Below are 21,221 nucleotides of genomic sequence, written 5' to 3' on the forward strand. Positions count from 1 at the left end.
ATGTATACTCCTCACTTCACTGGCAACAATAAGGTTATCATGTATCTTAAGTACCTTAAGTATCTCAAGTATCATAGGTAGCTCATGTATCTTAATCATCACCTTCCCCGGTAGGAATATAATCTTTTTAACCTTATTAAATCCCTTGAGTTTTCTCTTTTCTTTTTACCTTTTTAAGTTTCTCCTGAGCATCATATTTGATCATTGAATTGTCTGTTAAGCTTAGCTTTTTTCAACAGAAATGCCTTGATTTCTTCCATTTCGTTAAATATCTTTTTTTTACTTGGAGGATTATATTCAGTTTTGCTGGGTAGATGATTTAGTTGTAATTGTAGATATGACGCTTTCTGGAGTATAATCTTTCAAGATCTCCAGTCCTTTAATGTAGAAGCTGTTAGGTCCTGTGCAATCCTGACTATGGCTTCACAATATTTCAATTTTTTTCTTTCTGGTTGCTTGCAGTGTTTTCTCCTTGACCTGGGAATTCTGGAATTTGGCTATAATGGTCCTTGGAGTTTTTATTTTGGAATATTTTAGGTAGAGATTGGTGGATACTTTCCATTTTAATTTATCTCTTTTGCTGGAGAATAACAGGCATGTTCCTAATGATTTCTTACAGTATGGTATCCAGGTTCTTTTTTATCATGGTTTTCAGGTAGTCCAATGATTCTTAGATTTTCTCTCCTGTTTTTCTAATGAGATTTCAGATTCTCTTTTTTTTATTTTGTGTTATTGTTTCCTAATGTCTTAAGGAATCATTAGTTTACATTTGCTCAGTTCTAATTCTTTAGGGAATTGGTTTCTTCATTGCTCTTTTGTACATCCTTTTCCATTTGGCAAATTCTACTTAAAAAAAAAACCCTTACCTTCCATCTTGGAGTCAATACTGTGTATTGGTTCCAAGGCAGAAGAGTGGTAAGGCCTAGGCAATGGGAGTTAAGTGGCTTGCCCAGGGTCACACAGTTGGGAAGTGTCTAGGCCAGATTTGAACCTAGGACCTCCTGTCTCTAGGTCTAGCTCTTGATCCACTGAGCTACCCAGCTGCCCTCCCAATTCTACTTTTTAAGTAGTTGTTCTCTTCAATGGATTTTTAAAAATATCTTTTACCAAGCTGTTGACTCTTTCGTTTCTTTTCCCAACTTTTCTTCAATCTCTCTTATTATTTGATTTTTATCTTCTTTTTGAGCTCTTTTTGGGCCTGACACCTTTTTACATTTTTCTTTGAGGTTTTACATGTTTCCATTTTTGTATTGTTGTTCTCTTCTGAGTTTGTATTTTGATTTTTTGTCACTAAAGTAACTTTCTAAGATCTTTTGCTCATTTTCCAGACTTTTTCATGATCCTGCCTATATATTGAAACTCACCTGGATGGAGGAAGTACATTTCTAAGTTTGTATTGTAGTCTACTCTGATGTTTGGGATTGGCCTAGCTACCTTTGGATTCTGCACAGTGTTCTTTGAGGGGAAAGTCTGGCCTATTTGCTGGGAAGTGGGGAGGGACTTGCTAGTAGCTATTTTGTCCAGAGGCCACCTGTGCTGGATTAAGTTGGATTCTGCTCTCTGCCTACCACTTTACTCTCATTGCCCTACTTCCACTCCTGCTGTCAGTTCCCCCAGGTGCTCTCTTTTCTTGCCCCACTAAGATGGGTCTTTCCTGCTGTCCTTTTATATTAGCTTGTACCAGAACACTGTTCCACCATCTTTTCTTGGTTCTGTCTTCCACTCTTTAATTCGTTCCGAGACACTTCTGTTGTGTTGGGTTTGAGTGAGCTTTGAGAGGGCCTTATGCTGTCACCTTAGCTCATAGAAATGAAGCCTTACTACCCATAAATCTCAGGATAGAGACTCGGGGAATCAACAGATGGGTCACATATGTTTCTGGGGTATCCATTCCCATCTGTCTTCATTTCACTTGGCTTACCCAGTATATTTCATCTGTAAGCCTGAATTAATTTTGCAGTGCAATTTAGAAGGACCACAGCACCTGAAGGATGTGCCTTCTTTTACAATTTCTCCATTAAGCCATTTGGGAATATCCTGCTGTGACTCCATGCTTTCTTGGGAAATCATAGGGCCTTCTGACTAACCAGATGTTGATTCCTTTTCCCTTATCTTGCAATATATTTTTAAAGATGCCTGAACTTTCTTTCTATGGATTGAAGGCTATTTTCCCTTTTGTTATTAATATCTATGCTATTGGTTGATCTGCTTCTACTCAATGTCTTTACTTGCATTTTCTTCTTCCTGAGATCTTTGATTATTTCATTTTTTGTTTATTTTCCCTTATTCCTCATTTTTTATTCTCTTCCCTTTGATGTCAGTTTCTCTAGGGGGCTGAACCTCAAAGTTGTCTTAATAGATAGTCTCCTCCTACACTGCTTAATTCATAGTTCACTAGGCTTCCCCAAGTGACTTCTGGAAGGACAGAATTTGCTCCTGTTGTTGGCTTTGCTCTTTCCTTCTGGTTTAGTAGTGTGTCGCCCATTCTCCTCTACCTCAGTACATACTTACATGTCCTGCTCCATTCTCTGTCCAAGCTTTTTTGTGTCTTAATGCTGGCGTGATCTCTTATTGCCACCATAGCCTGATACATTTCCACAGTTTGGCTTTCCTTAGCACTGCAAGTAGGAGGGTAATAGAGTTGAGTTCTGTTGCAAGCTGTGCAGCCTTGCTGTCTGTTGAGTAGTTAGAGAGAAGGTATAGGGTTGCCATAGTAGAGAAGTAAATATTAGCCTTCTCTACAGTTGGGTCATTGAGGTTTGTCCTTGTAAGAATTCTTGGAGTCCCAGACAGTGGAGGCAGTTGAAGTTACTTCATCTTTTGTACATAATTCCTATTTTGGATATGTATGAAAGGTTGTAAGAATTGGAGAAAACTTCTAATCCTCTATCTTGTTCGTCACGTGATTCAGAAATAGGACTCCCTCTTTGTAGCGCTAGAGAACCCACCTTTGGCTCCCCTAGCATGTGAGTTTCCTCCTCAGACGGTTTATCATTTACACAAACATGGCGCTGGGTTCCTAAAGGCTCTGCCAGAGAAAAACAAACTCTTTCTAGTCCCACTGAGCTGGAAAAGCTTCACATGCATGTCCAGTGAAAGGATGCGTACCTAATATGTGCCTGATGCTGGAAATTCAAAGACAAACGTTAAGCTGCCTAGCCCTTGAGGAATTAGACTTCTATTATAGCATGGAATGGTTGTTTTCCTCCTTGGTAATGGTGGGGTCTGAATGTTACACATGCCCTGCTCAAGGTCAGAGAGTTCAGAAAATTATTTAAGACATCTACGCCTTCTGGATGAATGAGGGTCCCATTGTGGGACTTCATGGTGCTCTATGGACTGTTGGGGCTTGGTGGTCCTGAGGAAATTGTCTTGTAACAACAATGCCAATAGCAAGTCAGTAACCTATGAAAAAACTTCTTCTTATACCTATGTAATTAAGTCAGACAATAAACATTTATTAAGTACCTACTATGTGACAGAAATTGTGCTGAGCACTGGGACAGTGTTGAGCAGCACCGGTCAACTTAAGAACAAACAAGAATGCATTGCTGAGGATTAGTGGGTATGTCAAAGATCAGTAACGCCATTGGTGGAGTCCATTTTCACATATACACATTGATATCGACCACAGTTCCTTCATGCCTCGGGAGACAATTTATAGGATTTCTTAGAGCAAAACACCCCATAAATAAAATGTCCATCCCACAAAACAACTAGAGATGAGCTTCTCTGAACTCAGTCCAAGTCTTCAGAAGACAAACCCGCATTGTCCATTACGGAGCCAGCACTCGGTGACTTTCTAGATGATCAGAAGCTTCCTGACCTTGCACTTGGCTGTTACCATCTTTGAGGGTCTGGGGTGGTCTCCACTTGACAAGGAGACATTAGCAAAAGGTCACGGGGAAGCACTGCTGTAATCCCATGTTGGGTGTCATACTAGGCACTAGGGATACAAAGAAAGAAAGGAAGTCATCTTTGCCCTTGGGGAGCTTATATTCTCCTGGAACATAATATAGCCACAAATGAGCAGGATGCAAGAGAATTTGAGGCAGGAGGGCATCAGGAAAGGCTTTTGCCAAGAGGAGGGGCAGGAGGACAATCTTTCTGGGGCACTCTAGATGTTGAGGACATTCATGGACATATTTATTATGACCTAAGGACAGGCTCACCTGATATGGCCTCTTCACTCACATTGGAGATTCTGTTGGTAACTTTTTTCTGATTTTTACAGCTTTTGCTGAAGTGGGAGGGTACGAGGCCTTCACTGAGAAGTACATGAAAGCCATCCCATCTGTCATCACAGACCAGAATGTAACTCTGAACCCAGAATGCTACACGCCCAAAGAAGACTCCTTCCATCTCTTCCAGGATCCCATCACTGGAGAACTCCCATGGCCCGGAATTCTCATTGGAATGAACCTTGTTTCTGTGTGGTATTGGTGTGCTGACCAGGTGAGAGGTCCCTAAGAGAGGAGGGGCCTCAGGGCCATTTAATTTTTCTCTTTTCAATAGAAAGAATGAGATCCTAAATCTAGAGCTAGAAGGAACCATATATTTTATTTATTCTAACCTCCTCCTCTTACAGGGAGGGAAAATGAGGTCTAGAGTAGTTAAGTGACTTTCCCAAGGTCATATGCCTAGTTAGAGATAGAGGCAGGATTTAAACACAGGTCTTCTGACCCCAGTGCTTAATCCACTGTATAGGTTCAAATTCTTCATTTTTCAGGTTAGGAAACTTTGGCTTTGAGAGGAAGGTTACCATGATAGTGCATGCAAGACATCATTTATTCCCTCCCTTCCTCACCTGCCTCTTAAAAACCCTGGATTGGGGGCAGCTGGATAGTTCAGTGAATTGAGAGTCAGACCCAGAGACATGAGGTCCTGGGTTAAAATCTAGCTTCAGACACTTCCTAGCTGTGTGACCCTGGGCAAGTCACTTGACCCCCATTGCCTAGCCCTTACCACTCTTCTGCCTTGGAACCAATGCCCAGGATTGATTCTAAGACAGAAGGTAGGGTTTAAAAAAAAACCTGGATTCCAGGAAAGCTCTGCTCAAGGCCTTTCCCAACCCTCCTGTTGTTACTTGTTCTCTACCAGGTGAAATTCCTTTGTAAATTGTCCTCACTTACTTGGGCATGTCCATTTAGAGGAATGAAAACTCCTTGAGGAAAGGGTTTCATTTTTGACTTTGTATTCCCAGAGACTAGGCCAGACTCTGGCATGAAGGGAGGACTTCACAATTCTGTGTTGAAGTACGTTGAATAGAAGAGCTGAAAGTTGAACCCATAGGCCAGTGTTTTGTTCTTGTTGCCTATAATGAAGATAATGCCCTGGTCTGTGCAAAGTACTTGTGTCTTTACAAAGGATTCCCCATTCATTCTTTTACTAGAATATCCCAAGAATGCTTCAAGGGAAGTAGGGCAAGAATGAACAGCCTCTTCTCACAAAGAAGAAAATGGAAACCTACACAATATAATTGACTTGCCAAGGTCACAGCTAGCTAGTGAGTGGTGGAACCAAGGACTTCCATATTGGCATTCCAATGTCAAATTAGCAACAACACCAAAAATTCAGTGGGACCAAGAAACGTAAGATCAGAGGAAGGAGGGAGCAGAGCTATTGAGGCACCAAGTCATGGAATCTCAGAGTTAAGATGGCCATTAATTCAGACTTTGCCTGAAGATCTTCAGTGTTGAAGGACTGTTCATCACCTGAAATATCCCATTCCTCTTTTGAAAAGTTCTAATTTCCGAGAAACATTTAGACCAATTTCTAATGGATATAAAATTCCAGTTTTCCAAGATCTATTACTCTACTTCCTTGATCTCTCTTTTTTGCCTCTCTCCATTTGTTTTCCTCTTCATTTCTCCTTCCCTTTCTCCCTTCCTCTTTTCTTCCTCCTTTTTCCTTTATTTTCTCTTTTTCCTCCTTCCCTTTCTCCCTTCCTCTTTTCTTCCTCCTTTTTCCTTTATTTTCTCTTTTTCCTCCTTCCCTTTCTCCCTTCCTCTTTTCTTCCTCCTTTTTCCTTTATTTTCTCTTTTTCCTCCTTCCCTTTCTCCCTTCCTCTTTTCTTCCTCCTTTTTCCTTTATTTTCTCTTTTTCCTCCTTCCCTTTCTCCCTTCCTCTTTTCTTTCTTTTTTCCTTTCTTTTCTCATTTTCCTCCTTCCTTTTCCTCTCTTCTGTCTTTCCTTTCTCCTCTCTTTATGTTTTTTCTCCCCTTACTCTGTATACACAACACACACATGGTCACACGCACCTGCACATACTTCCTTTCTCTTTCCTCTGTTTGCAAACATACATACACCGATTTATCTTTTTTCATGCAGTTGCAATTTGGATTTCTTAGGACCATGAATTTAGAGCTGGAAGAGACCTCTGAGATCTTCATCTTGCAGGAGGGGAAACAGGTCCTGAGAAGAGAAAGGACTTGCCTAACACCATACAATTAAGACTAATGAAAAAATTGCCAGACACATGGCTAGAATTCCACACAGGATCAGACTCATTCAGCACTGAAGTGGCTCTCTGATTGAAGCAGCTAAGCACAGAGGATCCCACTGGTCAGAGTCCATTCCCTTCATTTACAGATGAGGAAACTGAGATGGTCACATATAGAATACGGGTCAGAAATGGAATTTGAGGGGCAGCTGGGTAGCTCAGTGGATTGAGAGCCAGGCCCAGAGATGGGAGGCCCTGGGTTCAAATTTGGCCTCAGACACTTCCCAGCTGTGTGACCCTGGGCAAGTCACTTAACCCCCATTACCTAGCCCTTACCACTCTTCTGCCTTGGAGCCAATACACAGTATTTACTCCAAGATGGAAGGTAAGGGTTAGAAAGAAAGAAAGAAAGAAAGAAAGAAAGAAAGAAAGAAAGAAAGAAAGAAAGAAAGAAAGAAAGAAAGAAAGAAAGAAAGAAAGAAAGAAAGAAAGAAAGAAAGAAAGAAAGAAAGAAAGAAAGAAAGAAAGAAGGAAATGGAATTTGAACCCAGATTCTCTGACTCCAGAACCAATTAGTCAGTAAACGATTATTAAGCACTTACTATGGGCCAGGCACTATGCCCAACACTGGGGCTAGAAAAAAAGAGACAAAAATCCCCATTCAAAAGTAGCTCACAAGGAGCAGCTGGGTAGCTCAGTGGATTGAGATCCAGGCCCAGAGATGCCTCTTTTTCTAGCTCAGTCCCTGGAAACTATTGTGATAGTCCAAACATTGGCTATACCTCTTACCTGCCTTGCAGAAAACTTCAGTGGGATTAGTAATGAGGGTTAATGCTTTGGCTTTCACTGCACATCTTTTTCATTAAAGAAACATGCTCTGATCCAAGCCTAGAGATGGGAGGTCCTGAGTTCAAATCTGGCCTCAGACACTTCCTAGCTGTGTGACCCTGGGCGAGTCACTTGACCTCCATTGCCTAGCCCATACCACTTTTCTGTCTTAGAACCAACACAAAATATTGATTCTAAGATAGAAGGTGAGGGTTTTAAAAAAAAAACTACATTACAGGGGGCAGCTGGGTGGCTCAGTGGATGGAGAGTCAGGCCTAGAGATGGGAGGTCCTGGGTTCAAATCTAGATTCAGACACTTCCCAGTTGTGTGACCCTGAGCAAGTCACTTAACTCCCATTGCCTAGTCCTTACCACTCTTCTGCTTTAGAACCAATACCCAGTATTGATTCCAAGATGGAAGGTGAGGGTTAAAAAAAAGTAGCTCACAATCTAATAGAGGAGACAACAAGCAAATAAATATATACACAAAAGCTATATGCAGGAGAAATAGGAAATATTCAAGAGAAGGAAAGCACTAGAAGAAAGAGTTTGGAAAAGGCTTCCTAGAGAACGTGAGATTTTAGTTGGAACTTAAAGGGAGCCAAAGCCAGTGTTACAGGCATGGGGGACAGCCAGACAGAATTCTGGGAGCCAAGAGATGGAGAGACTTGTTCCTGGAACAGCCAGGAGGACAGTGTCTCTGGACTGAAGAGTACCTTTTGGGGAGTCAGGTGTTAGAAGTCTGGAAAGGTAGGGCTTTGGATGCCAAAAGAGCATTTGGGGTTTGCTTTTAGAGGCAATAGGGGGCCACTGAAAGTCTTTGAGTCAAGGAGGTTTGAGAAAAGTCTCTTCCGTGACTGAAGGAAGAGTGGATTGGAGAAGGGAGTGGAGGACGGAGGCAGCGATGACAATAGCTGAAGAGTGAAGTGATGGAGGCCTCCGCTAGACTGGAGGAAGTCTCAGAGGGGAGAGTGAAATCAACTGGCCTTGACAGTAGCTTCAATAGGATATGTGACAGCTAGTGAGGAATCCAGGATGATCCTGGGTTGGGAACCTGAAGCCCTGGGAGGCTGTAGAGATGCAAGGGTCAAGGGCATGTGTATAATGTAAAAATTCATTTTAGTTTCTAGTAACAGAAATATTATATTTTATGAGGTTTATTAAGGATTATTAGAAATCAAGGAATAAAGAAAATACAAATAAGAAAACCACGTGCCTAGGACTGATTAGTCCATTCAAAACCCCGCTCTTAGCTTACTACATCATTGCAAAATGGAAGAGAGCAAAGTAGGCGCTGCTGCCAGTTAAAATACTCATTGTGATCTCACCCAGGTGAGATTATAGGGAATTCTGGGAAATATCAAGGACTTCTGGGGATTGAAGTCTAGGGTTCAAATCTCCGTTTTACAATAAGCAGTAGGAAATGAGGTGGCAGAGAAGAAGAGATTGGAGATAAGCAGAGTGGTGATGGCTAAGGATGGGGAAGTCTGCTGGAGGAGAAGGGATGGAATGAGACCCCTGAGCAGGGCGGGCAGTGAGCCTTGCTAAGGAGTGAGACCACTTCATCCTATGGAAAAGGGGCGAAGGAGGAGGTGGCAGTGGCAGAAGGTGCCTGGATGAGAGCAGGAATGAGAGAGGATGAGGATGAGAGCAGGATGAGAGAGGAATAAGGAGCTCTTGGTGAATACTTTTATTTTTTCTCTAAAATGGGAATTCTTAAGGGCTTTAACTGAAAGGGTGAGGGCAAGGGGAGCCATGGGAGATTTGAGAAGGGGTGCAAAGAGTGGAAAGCGGGAGAGTGATTTGATGGGGGAGGTATGGTCAGATGGCCAAGCAGCAGTGAGGGACCGGTAGAGGCTGTCTAACACGCATTTCTAGTGGACCTGATCTAAATGGCTTTGTGATGTTCTCCTCTTCCCTCGAGCAGTGATGGATGGTGGAAGTGATCCAAGGCTTCTGTATGGAAGGATATAATCAGCAAAGCCAGACTTTCTCTGCTGAGATACATTGTCTCCCACGTGCTTCAATACTGTATTTTGAGCAGCAACAAAATAAAAAATTGGAACGCTGTCTAAAGGGCAACGTAGTCCAAATGCCTGCTTACGGTAACATTATCAACAAGTGGTCGTCCGACTTCTGATTGGATGTTTCCTGCGGTGGGGAACTCACTACCTAACTTCTAGGTTGCCCATGCCAGGTTTAGGCAGCTCTAATGCTAGAATATTCTTCCTTGCCCTGAGCTGAAGGCCATCTACCTGCAGCTTCCAAACATTGTCTGAAACGAGAATCAGGCCGAGGGAAGGGGAGCCTGATAACCTGACACGGTCGCTACTTTCTGCTTCTCTGGCAGGTGATGGTACAGAGGTGCCTCTCAGGGAAGAGCCTGTCCCATGTGAAGGCTGGCTGCATCCTGTGTGGCTGCCTGAAGCTCCTGCCCCTCTTCCTCATGGTGATGCCTGGGATGATCAGCCGCATTCTGTACCCAGGTAAGTCCTCTCTGACACTTGCTCATGCTCAGTCCCTAGGAACTATTGTGATAGTCCAAGCATTGGCTACATCTCTTACATACCTTGTAGAAACCTTCAGTGGGATTAGTAATGAGGGTTAATGTTTTGGGTTTCCCTGCAAATCTTTTTCATCCAAGAAACGTGCTCTGAACCAGGCCTAGAGATGGGAGGTCCTGGGTTCAAATCTGACCTCGGACACTTTCCAGCTGTGTGACTCTGGGCAAGTCACTTGACCCCCATTGCCTAGCCATTACAGCTCTTCTGCCTTGGAGCCAATACACAGTATCAATTCTAAGATGGAAGGTGAGGGTTAAAAAAAGAGTCAAGACATACAGGGAGAACCCAATGAAAAAATGCAAAGCAGAGAGGCAGGATTTGTGCCCTGTTAGCTGTTAGCACTACCCTCAAACTGGGCACATTCTCAAGGGGCCACTTCTGGGTGGGAGCTGCCAGGCCGAATGTCTTTGCCCCAAGTGCAGCCCATCAGGCCCCCACCTAAAGAGGCACTCCCAAGTTCTTTTTTCAGCTAGCACATCAGTGGACTTGACTCTCTGCACTGCTCAGACTCTGGCTAATGAGTTCTCTTTGGCTCTCTCCACAGATGAGGTCGCCTGTGTTGTGCCTTCAGAATGTGAGAAACACTGTGGCATCAGTGTGGGCTGCAGTAACATTGCCTACCCAAAGCTGGTAATGGAGCTCATGCCTGATGGTCAGTGTCACTGGTCCTGGAGTAGCCTGCCTAGTGATTTGGGCAGTCTCTGAGCAGAATTAGAACCCTTGATCACTGAGTTTGAGGCTTGGGGGGAGCTCAGGGGTCATCTATTCCAGAGTGGCATTTACTAAGAATCCCCTCTGTGTCCCACTAGGGGTCCCTCAGTCTTTGCTTGAAGACCTCCAATGGCAGCCCACTCCACTTTGGGATGACACCAATCTAATATCAAATCTTGTAACTTCTGGTCCTGGCTCCTGGCTCAAGCTGAGCAAGACTAATCCCTCTCTCTTATAGGCCTTCTAATACATGTGCACACCTATCATCTCCTTGTCCCCTGACCTTTCACCATCCTTCTTGGCTTCCTCTAGACTCATTTCAGCTTGCCTTGTTGAGGGTAAGCTACTTTCCTTTATTTTCAAGGAGGTTTGCACCTAAGATTTGGGTTTAAAACTTATATACATTGACTAGCTGAATGACCTTGGGAAAGTCACTTGCCCTCTTTCTGCCTCAGTTTCCATCTTTGTTGAATAAGGGAATTGAACAAGATGGTCTCCAAAGTCCCTTCCAGGTCTCAGTGTATGATCCAATTATACATTAGGCTAATCCAGAATGCCAGGTATGCCTTACTTATCTCAAGAGAGTAGAAAAAAGATTAGCTTTCCCACAAACTAAGCTGATCATAAAAACCAGAGGAATAGAGGTCAAGTATGCCATTCCCCTGACTTGATGTCAGTGGAAGGGGTCCCAGGAGCCTACCATGATGGCCTGGCTTATAACAAAGCTAATGGAGGTTAGAGTGTTTAAACCTAGATTAGGAGTGAAACTCAGGGAGGTGATAATGACTTCATGGTAACTATAGCTCCAATTTCTCCAGGACTTTGACATCCAAAAGAGCTTTCCTCCCAACGATCCTTGTGAAGCAAGGAGCATAAGCATAATTACCCCCATTTCACAGAGGAGAAAACCAAGGTTCAGAGATGTGAAGGAACCTCCCTACTGTCCCACAGCAAGCAACTCTAGAATTCAAGTCCAAATCTCGAATGTGTCCTAGGAAATGCCCCGTCTCTGGAGTCAGAGGACTTGGAGAGATTCCCGGAAATATCAAGAATAAAGTACCAGCATGGTTCCTTTCACAGTTTCCCCAAATGTAAATGGACAAATTCCTAGTTCCCATATAAACAAGCACTAAAGGTAGCCAATGCAAATTGATGATGAGTCATTTTATTATGAGTTGTTCTGCCAGCTGACATTCGACGTGCTATTGTCTCTTCCAATACTAACATTCTTCCAGTTCTGACATTCTCTTTCTAAGGTCTGTCCTAGCACTGCCGCTCTCTGTTCTAAGCCCCAGTGAGCTCTAACATTCTGCTTGGATTTAGGAATGGTAGAAAGACAGCATAAAGCCACTCACTGACTCCTAAGCATAGATCAAGATGGTTTCTTCTTTTTGTTGTTGTCATTCAAGGACTTCGGGGGCTGATGTTGTCTGCCATGTTGGCATCGCTCATGAGCTCCCTCACCTCCATCTTCAACAGTGCCAGCACACTGTTCACCATTGATATCTACACCAAAATCCGAAAGCAGGCATCAGAGAGAGAGCTCCTGATAGCGGGAAGGTAACAGAGCTAATAACAATCATTACCACTTAGCATATAGCGCTTTAAGATTGTAAATAGAACTATAATCTATTTCGATCTTCATAAACCCTGTGAAGTAGGAGCTATGAATAGTCTCACTTTACAGATGAGGAAATCGAGGCTGAGAGAGGATATGGGATTTGCTGAGAGTCACATGGCTAGGAAGGATTCGAACTGATGTTTTCCTGAATCTAATGTGTAGTCTGAGACCACATAGTAAAAATGACAATTCTACCTAAATCAAAATATTTATTCAGGGTCATGCCAATTAAACTATGAAAGAATTACTTTACCGAGCCAGAAGAAAAATAACAAAATTTGTCTGAAAGAACAAATAGTTAAGAATATCAAAGGAATCCATTTTTAAAATGTGAAGAAAGGGGTCCCAGTAGTACCAGATTTCAAACTATTGCAAAGAAGTAATTAACAAAAATAATCTGATTACTGGCTAAGTAACAGAATAGTGGATCAATGGAATAGATAATATGTAGTAGTAAATAATTATCAAAATCTAGTGTTTGATGAACCCAAAGATTGCTTTGGAGGCTAGAAATCACTATTTGATTAAAATTGCTGGGAAAACAAGAAAGTAGTTTGGCGGAAACTATGTATGAACCAGCATTTTGTACCATATGCTCAAGATACCAAGATAAGCTCAAAATGTGTACATGATTTAGACATAAAGTGTTATATGATAAGTGTAGGAATAAGTTAGGGATGATCTGGTTTTTTAGTGTTGGTGGAAAGAAGGGAATTTTGAGATAAGCCCTGGGAAAGGATTCTGGGTAGGGTAAAACTGAAAAATAACTGAACTTCACTTCCTTCTTGGATTTCATCTGAGCTAGAAGTAGGTTTTGTCTCTGCCTACAATTTCAAGCTGAAGGAGGAGTTTTGCTCTAAGAGATTCTCCCTGGAAAGACGGGATTTCATAGAGAAATCTTTGGCATCCAGGTAGAGGGTTTACTTGGAGGAAACTAATTTCCCTGAGTCCAGGCTTCATCTGGCAGTGGTCCATCTACCAGAATTCCTATTGACTAAGGTAATTCAAAGCTTTCCATCTATAACTTTGAGCTACTTAGAACAGCAGCCAAACCCAGAGCTTTCTTTCTTCCTTCCTCCCTCCCTCCCTCCCTCCCTCCCTTCCTTCCTTCCTTCCTTCCTTCCTTTGTTTCTTCCTTCCTTCCTTCCTTCCTTTCTTCCTTCCTTCCTTCCTTCCTTCCTTCCTTTCTTTCTTTCTTTCTTTCTTTCTTTCTTTCTTTCTTTCTTTCTTTCTCTTTCTTTCTTTCTTTCTTTCTCTTTCTTTCTTTCTTTCTTTCTTTCTTTCTTTCTTTCTTTCTTTCTTTCTTTCTTTCTTTCTTTCTTTCTTATCAGGTTAAACCAGATAGCTTGGGAAAGGGTTTTAGATAGGAAAGGGTTTTACATACCATAAGGAGGTGTAGGTAGGACCCAAAGAAGAACAGAAGGCTCTTCTTAAGCAGGGGATATAGCAGCTGGGTGGAGGTAGTTTGAAGAGTGTGAGGGTCATACCTACCAATTCCCCTTATTCCTTTTGTTAAAATAAGCTTTTGTTCCCATAATCAAAGGGTTTGGTGTTTAATTGGCCCTGAGGAGTTCCTAGGTGGGCTATAACATCTTACACCCCCCCTAAGGCACTTCCCCATTACATTATTAGATTAGTAGCACATGGGCATATGTACCTATCAGATCTATGGACAAGGGAAAGTTTGTGATCAAACCAGAGGCAGAGAGCCATAGGAAGTAAAAGGGGGTAATTTTGATTACATGAAATGAAAAAGATTTTGCACACATAAAAGCAATGCAGCCAAAATTAGAAGGAAAGCAAGAAACTGGGGGAAAACATTTAAAGCACGTTCTTTCATAAAGGCCTCATTTCTCAAACATGTTACGGTATTGAACCAAATTTTTTTTAAATGAGAGCCATTTTCCTATTGATAAATGGCCAAAGGATATGAACAGGCAGTTTTCAGAAGAATGAATTGAATCTATCAATAGTCACACAAAATGCTCTAAATCACTGTTGATTAGAGAAATAGAAATTAAAACAATGCTGAGGTATGTCCTCATATATCAGGCTGGCTAACATGACAGAAAAAGAAAATGATAAATACCATAAAGCAGGATGGAAATAGATACATAAATACACTATTGATGAAATTTAACCATTTTGAAGAACAACTTGGAAATGTGGCCACAGGATTATAAACTTTTACCCAACAAAGCCACTATTAGAGATCAAAGGAAAAGGAAAAGGACCTCTATGTAAAAAAAAATACTAACAGCAGCTCTTTTTGTTGTAGTAAATAGATGGAAATTGAGGGAATGACTATCAATTGGAGAATGGCTGAACAAGTTGTGATAGATGATGTAATGGAGTACTTTTCCTAAATATAAGAAACAATAAGCAGGATGGTTTAAAAAAAACCGGGGAAACTTACATAAACTGATGCAAAATGAATTGAGCAAATAAGGAAGGGTAAATGTCACAATATGCCAAAAAGAGAAGAGGATAGAATCCACGACATATAGACCAATGCTCTTGACTTTTATCTTTCCTGAAAAATTCAAGATAAAATAATTGAAAAGACAGTTGAAAAAGAGAAGCAATGATCTTGGAGAGACAACATGACTTCAAGAAAAATAGATAGCAACATCTTTCTATGATAGGGTAACTAGACTGGCAAAAAAAGCAAATGTGTGAATACAGTTTATCTTAGTTTATTTTTTATTAAAGCAATTAATAAAGTACCTTCTGTTATTGTTATGGCAAAGATAGATTTAGGCAAGACACAAATCCAGGGGGATGAATTCAGAACCACTCGAATACCTAGTGTTAAAGAGTAGCAATTAATGGTTTAATAGCAATGACAGGAGGTTTTTAGTGGAATGGCCCCGAGGATCTACATTTGACTCTATGACATTTAAAATGCTTGTTATTTAACAATGCCATAAAAGAATTGGTGGCATACTCATCAAAGATGTTCTTGATACTAAGCTAAGAGGGATAGCTGATACCTCATGGGGCAGAATCAGGAACCCAAGAGACCTTAAAAAGGCATTGGACTAGATCTAATATGATGAAATTTGAGAGGAAGAAATTTAAAGTGCTATACTTGAATTTTAAAAATCAATTTGATGGGTATAAGATGGAAGAGGTCAGAGTTTGAATCTTGGTTTTACCACTTACTGCATGACTTTGGCCATATCTTTTCATTTCTTTTGTCTTCGCTTCCCTCTCTTCCAAAATGAGGTCTCTTCCAGCTCTACACCATCTAAACCTACGATGAGTCAGACGCAAGAGCTGTAAGGGAAGATAATTGACGGGAATTGGTGATGGATTAAATGTGGGGAGAAAAGGAAGAGGGAGAAATCAGGAGTGACTGAGGTTTAGAGCCTGATTAACAAGTGAATGGGGGTTTCAGTATTTACTACTAATCAGAGAATCCAAACTGAACCCTCATAGCAATTTGAGAGGAAGTCAGGTTGACGGGTACCAGGAAAGATAGCCTGACTGTGGAGGTGAGACATATTATTATCCCTTCCCCCTATTCCTTTCATCTCTGCTACCAGTATTACTAATCCCTTATACTCTCCCAAAGGCTCTCTTCACTTTCCCAATCCCAATGGTGTCAGAGGCGTACCAGTACTTTGCAACACAAGGCTTATGGTCTCACGGGAAAGAAGAAGAATCCTCCTGGGGACAAAGTCCCGTCAGGGGAAAATCCCTAGCTAAATCCACCAGATTTACAGCTGTGACTTATTGATATAAATATGCTTATAGGGTGTTCATCATCGTCCTGATTGCCCTCAGCATTGCTTGGATCCCGGTAGTCCAGGCGGGTCAAAATGGTGAACTTGTCCAGTATGTAGGATCCATATCCACCTACATTGGGTCCCCCATTTCAGCCGTGTTCCTGCTTGCCATCTTCTGCAAGAGAGTTAATGAGCAGGTGAGTCAGAACGGGGAAGAGTCCAGTGAGCAGAGGCGGGAAGGACTCTGACTGAGCCCGAGGAGGTCCCAAAATGCCACTTCTTCCCACATCCATACATTTCCCAACATCCCACATTTTCAGCAGCGATGAGGCATAATATTAATAATTGTTGATTATAAATATGTAGTATAAAGTGTCCTGAATTCGAAGTCAGGCTTCAGGGGGGGAATCATTGAAGTTATCTGGGACATTGTTTGCTCGTGTGAAACAAAAGAAAACAAAACCAAGGCAGGACTCAGCTTTCTTGCAATTCTGCCATTCTTAGAATCACGTATAAAACCTTCGGGGAGGGGGTTGTTATTGTCATTTTTATTTTCATGCATTTTGTGTACTCTGTGACTCCCTATGCTGAAAGCACTGTAAAATTCCTCTCCTTGGCTCTCTTTGGCAGGGGGCCTTCTGGGGACTGGTGTTTGGATTTGCGGTTGGCTTGACTCGTATGATTGCCGAGTTTGCCTATGGGACAGGCACCTGCATGAGCACCACCCAGTGTCCCAGCATCATCTGCGGGTGGCATTACTCCTATTTTGCCATCGTCCTCTTCACACTGACAGTCCTGGTTATCCTCGGCATCTCTCTGATGACAAAACCCATTCCTGATGTCCATGTAAGTCTGAATGTGCCTTTGCTCATCATGGAGTCATGCCCTTGTACTGGCTTTTACCTCGGCAACAATCCCAAGATTCTGAGCGAAGCCTCGACTCTCAAAGAGAAGAGGCATTTCAAAACAGCACATCAGGGCCAAGATGAAACAGAGCAGAAATAGGTGAGCTGCGCCTTTAGGTTCAAGAAATCAGCTTGCCAAGTACAAGGTCCCAAGAGCAGTTGTTCTGAAAACGAGACGCTTCAGTGAACTGAGAGCCCTCTCGGAGTCAGCAGGCAGCCTGATACAGCAGCCCAAAAGCTGGCACTTTCTTGGTCTTCATTGAGAGAAGTGAGACTAGAGCTTGGAAGGGAGTGTTCAGTGATGGGAGGACCATTTGAGCAAGGACACTGATAAAGTACAGAATGTAGTGGAAAGGGACTAGAGTGCCAGAGGGCTGGAAGTTCATGTTCTGTACAAGATCAGGCTGAAAGGATGGAGAATATGGAGGCTGGGAGAGACCACTTGTGGTGGGTGTGGGAGAGGCAGGATAGATATCCTCAAGGATTAAGGACTGTCATGTGGAGATGGATGAGACTGGTCTTATTTGGCCCTGGAGGGCAAAACCAGGAACCAGAGAAAGAAGGGTTAAAAAGGCAAACTGAGTCTCAAAGTCTGTAGAACATAGAATATAAGACGTTAAAAATGGAAGAGGTCTTAACTCGTAGAATGTTGACTGAGGGAGAACCTTAGAACAGAGAATGTCAGACCTAGGAGGGATCCTACAACAGGGAATGTTAGGAGGGCTCTTAGAACAGGGAATATCAAATCTGGGAAAGACCTTAGAATGCAGAATGTGAGCTCTTGGAATGTCAGATCTAGAAGAGACTTAGAACATATATCTGGGAAGGACATTAGAAAAGGGAGCTGGGAGAGAATCAAGGCAGACTTCCTGGAGATAGGCTTCCTGCCTTGATCTGAGATTCATTATGACATCTTTGGTGGGGAGAGGGGTCACATAAATAACTCCTGCTGTGCTTTCCTCACAGCTATACCGCCTTTGCTGGACTCTCCGCAATAGCCAGGAAGAACGCATCGACCTGAATCCTGAGCAGTATGGACAGCAGGAAGCTGGAGAGCAGGAGGAAGAAGGTAATATCTGGCTAATTGTCCTTGTGTCTGTGTGTGCCCAGCTCCCCTGGGCTCTCAGAAGAGAAGTCTGTGCATAGAAGAGCTCAGGGAGCCTTTTGGCTTTTCTTCAAGGCCATCTTGAAGATGGAAGCCCCTTTTTATTTCTGGCATTAAAGTGAAAACCTCTTCTCTGGTCATACAAACTTCAACCAGGATGCTGTGCTTCCTGAGCTCTACAGCATCACTCTGGATGGTCCTTTCCCTTCAGGCTCATTTCTTTCACTGACTGCCTTTAGTAATGCCAGAAAACAGTTAACATTTTCATTGGGGTATGATCAGTTCCTCAGAAAAATAGCTTTAAAGCTCACTAGAGCACGATATATTGACTAGCATTTTGTTCTTGGAGTCAAGGAGAGTTGGATGTGAATCCTGCCTCTGACACCTGCTTACTATGTGCCCACAGATGTTACTTGATCTCTCGGAGTCTCAGATACTTCATCTGCAAAATGGGCATGATAAGATCTATATTTCTCACTTCCAAGAATTTTTGTGAGGCTCAAGTGATGTCCTGGCAAAGCCCTCGAGCAACTGTAAATGCCTTATGGAAATACCCATTCCAGGCACATTTCCTGACTGCTTGCCTATCTCCCCTTTCCTCTAGCTGACCCTGAGGAATCACCAGGGTGTTTCAAGAGGACCTGGGATTTATTGTGTGGGCTGGAGCCAAAGAAAGGCCCCAAGCTGACCAAGGAGGAGGAAGCTGCCCTGAAGAAGAAGTTGACAGACACGTCCGAAAAGCCCTTCTGGAGGAACGTGGTCAACGTCAGCGTCATCCTGCTCTTGACTGTGTATGTCTTCTACCACGGTTATTTTGCCTGAGTTCTGCCTAGGGCTCCAGAGACTGGAATACCCGCCTTCCTCTCTCCTCTTCGCCCCTTGTTGGACTGTGGAAGAACAGTAAATAGTATTAAGATTAAAATTCTCTGGAGGCTGCAATTCTCACAATAGGCCTGCTTGAAAGCTGGTGAGATAGACGGGCATAAGTGCAAAGCTGGGCCTTTAATTCTTGAAAAGGACCTCTAGATAGATCTTAAATTTTAGACCGTCATCCTGTAGGTAGGCAGTGCCTGGCTTCTTTCTTCTGCTACCTCTATCGTAGGTAAAGGTGGGACTTTGGAATGTTTTAACTTGGGCAAGCACCTAAAGAGAGACCGGACTGAACATGAACTCGTCTCGGGCCACTTTCAAGTGTCGTATCGTCTAGGATACAAATCTGGATGAACTCCAGCCCAACATGGAGAGCACGGATCACCAGAGCTTGGCAAGGGAATCTCGTTTTCCTTGGTGCAAAGAAGAGGAAACAAGCCACCCTGGGGCCAGAGACAGGAAAGGACCCTCACAGATCACCATATGAGGAAAGGAAGGGCCAGCCAGCAAACTCTGGGGTCCAACAGTCCCTCTCCTCCAAGGGCTTCTTTGTAAGTGAATCTCTGAACGTCACCCTGTAAGAGAAATGGCATTCGTCCCCTTTACCATGGTAATCTAGGGGACAAGAGATCACAAGACCAGATTCATCTCGCAGGTCACCAACTCCACTGGGGTCAATATTTCGGCCAGTCCTGTACTGGAAACTCCATTCTGTTTTCTCAGATATTCTCTGTGCTCTTCCATCCTGATCACTATCAACCACCTATAGTGTTGTTTGTTTTAAACCCTCACCTTCCATCTTGGAATCAATACTGTGTACTGGTTCCAAGGCAGAAGAATAGTAAGTGCTAGGAAGTGACTTGCCCAGGGTCACACAGCTGGGAAGTGTCTGAGATCAGATTTGAACTTAGGACTTCCCATCTCTAGGCCAGGCTCTCAATACACTGAGCTACCCAGCTGCCCCCATCCACCTACAGTGTTAACAGTCATGCCTATTCCTCAACACTCAATCTCTTCCTAACCTCATAGATGTATGTGCATGAAATTAGGCAGCATATATATATATATATATATATACACATGTATATATACACACATATATATATATGCCATGTACACAGAGAGAGGAGGAAGAGAGAGAGGATGAAAGGAAGGAAGACTTTATGAGGGAGAGAGGAAGAGACACAGAGACAGAGAATGAGCATAAAAAGGGTTTCATGGAACCTCAGAACTAGAAAGGATCCCAGAGACATCTAGCTCAGCCTAGATTCTTCTGATGAAGAATCCCTTCTACTCCAGACCTGTCGAGTGTTCTTCCAGCCTCTAATTCATGAGATCCAGTGATGGGAAACTCACTACTGATCAGAGCAGCTTTGGGGACAACTCTAACAATAAGGAAGATTTCTCACCCCCTAACATCGAGTCTGAATCTGCCTCTTGGCAACTCCCACCTATTGAACCTAGTTCTGTCCTCAGACTCAGCAAGAATGTCTCAGAACCAATAAAAAACATACAATTATGATGTTCTATGAAAAACCATCTTTCATGTAAAAGTGGTGAAACCCCACCCCAGGTTGGAAATATTGGATCTATGATACTATGAAAATTATTGTTTCAAATAAATCTAACATCTGCCAAATCCTAGGATACTTTTTGATACTTAGGTGGACTTTCTGCAAGTACATACCCTCTCTCCACTGAGGCTGATCACAGTCCATTCAGGTTTCCTTATCCATCAAACAATAAATATTTATTAAGCTTCTACTGTTCATGCAGTTCTCATCCACATCCCTCTGTAAATGCTCCATGGAAGATCTATTGATCCAGTGTGCTAGAGACTTTCCCTCCTCTGGGGAACTTTACCATCCCACAGTTAAGCCTTTTGGTGTCATTCCTTGCCCTGCCCACTCCTTTCCCATTCATTCATATTACTAATGACATCTGGCACATAATTAAGCTGTAGCCTCCTTATACCTACAGCACGTACTTCTGTTGTCCTTTGGGACATCAACAAATTCATGCTACATACACAATAAACACCGACTATATGAAAAAGTGACTTTAGAGGGAGCAAACTGAGGCTGGGAGAATGAAGGTCAATCTGACAAGGTCTCCTGTACGAAGAAGCACTCTCAACCTAAGTGAAAGAAAGTCAGACGTTCTACAATTTTAAGGTTGGGAAAGAGGGCATTCCAAATGCGGGAAACAGCCAGTACAGAGGCAAAGAGAGAAAATGGAGTGTCATGTAAGGGTGTAATATTTAAAATTATGAGGCTGGTTGTAGCTTAACTTTATTAAATAAAAAGTAATAGTAGTAGTGTAGTAGTAGTAGTAGTAGTAGTAGTAGTAGTAGTAGTAGTAGTAGTAGTAGTAGTAGTAGCAGAGGAGTAGTAGTAGTAGTAGTAGTAGTAGTAGTAGTAGTAGTAGTAGTAGTAGTAGTAGTAG

The 21,221-nt window shown here is 42.6% G+C and overlaps 1 protein-coding gene across 3 annotated transcripts in view; it reads left to right on the plus strand.

Moving 5' to 3' along the window:
• Window positions 1-20,292, plus strand: part of LOC100028976 (solute carrier family 5 member 4-like) — a 116,436-nt gene extending 96,144 nt beyond the window's left edge. For all 3 annotated transcript variants that reach the window (XM_056821432.1, XM_056821433.1, XM_007490456.3), the window contains 8 exons: window positions 4,235-4,455; window positions 9,620-9,755; window positions 10,378-10,485; window positions 11,954-12,104; window positions 15,925-16,093; window positions 16,527-16,742; window positions 17,768-17,870; window positions 18,511-20,292. In XM_056821432.1, coding sequence (XP_056677410.1) covers window positions 4,235-4,455; window positions 9,620-9,755; window positions 10,378-10,485; window positions 11,954-12,104; window positions 15,925-16,093; window positions 16,527-16,742; window positions 17,768-17,870; window positions 18,511-18,728 — 1,322 coding nt within the window. In that variant the 3' untranslated portion in view covers window positions 18,729-20,292. The remainder of the gene's footprint in view (window positions 1-4,234; window positions 4,456-9,619; window positions 9,756-10,377; window positions 10,486-11,953; window positions 12,105-15,924; window positions 16,094-16,526; window positions 16,743-17,767; window positions 17,871-18,510) is intronic.
• The last annotated feature ends 929 nt before the right edge of the window (window positions 20,293-21,221 follow it).

This window comes from Monodelphis domestica, chromosome 3, assembly GCF_027887165.1.
Source record: "Monodelphis domestica isolate mMonDom1 chromosome 3, mMonDom1.pri, whole genome shotgun sequence".
NCBI lineage: Eukaryota > Metazoa > Chordata > Mammalia > Didelphimorphia > Didelphidae > Monodelphis > Monodelphis domestica.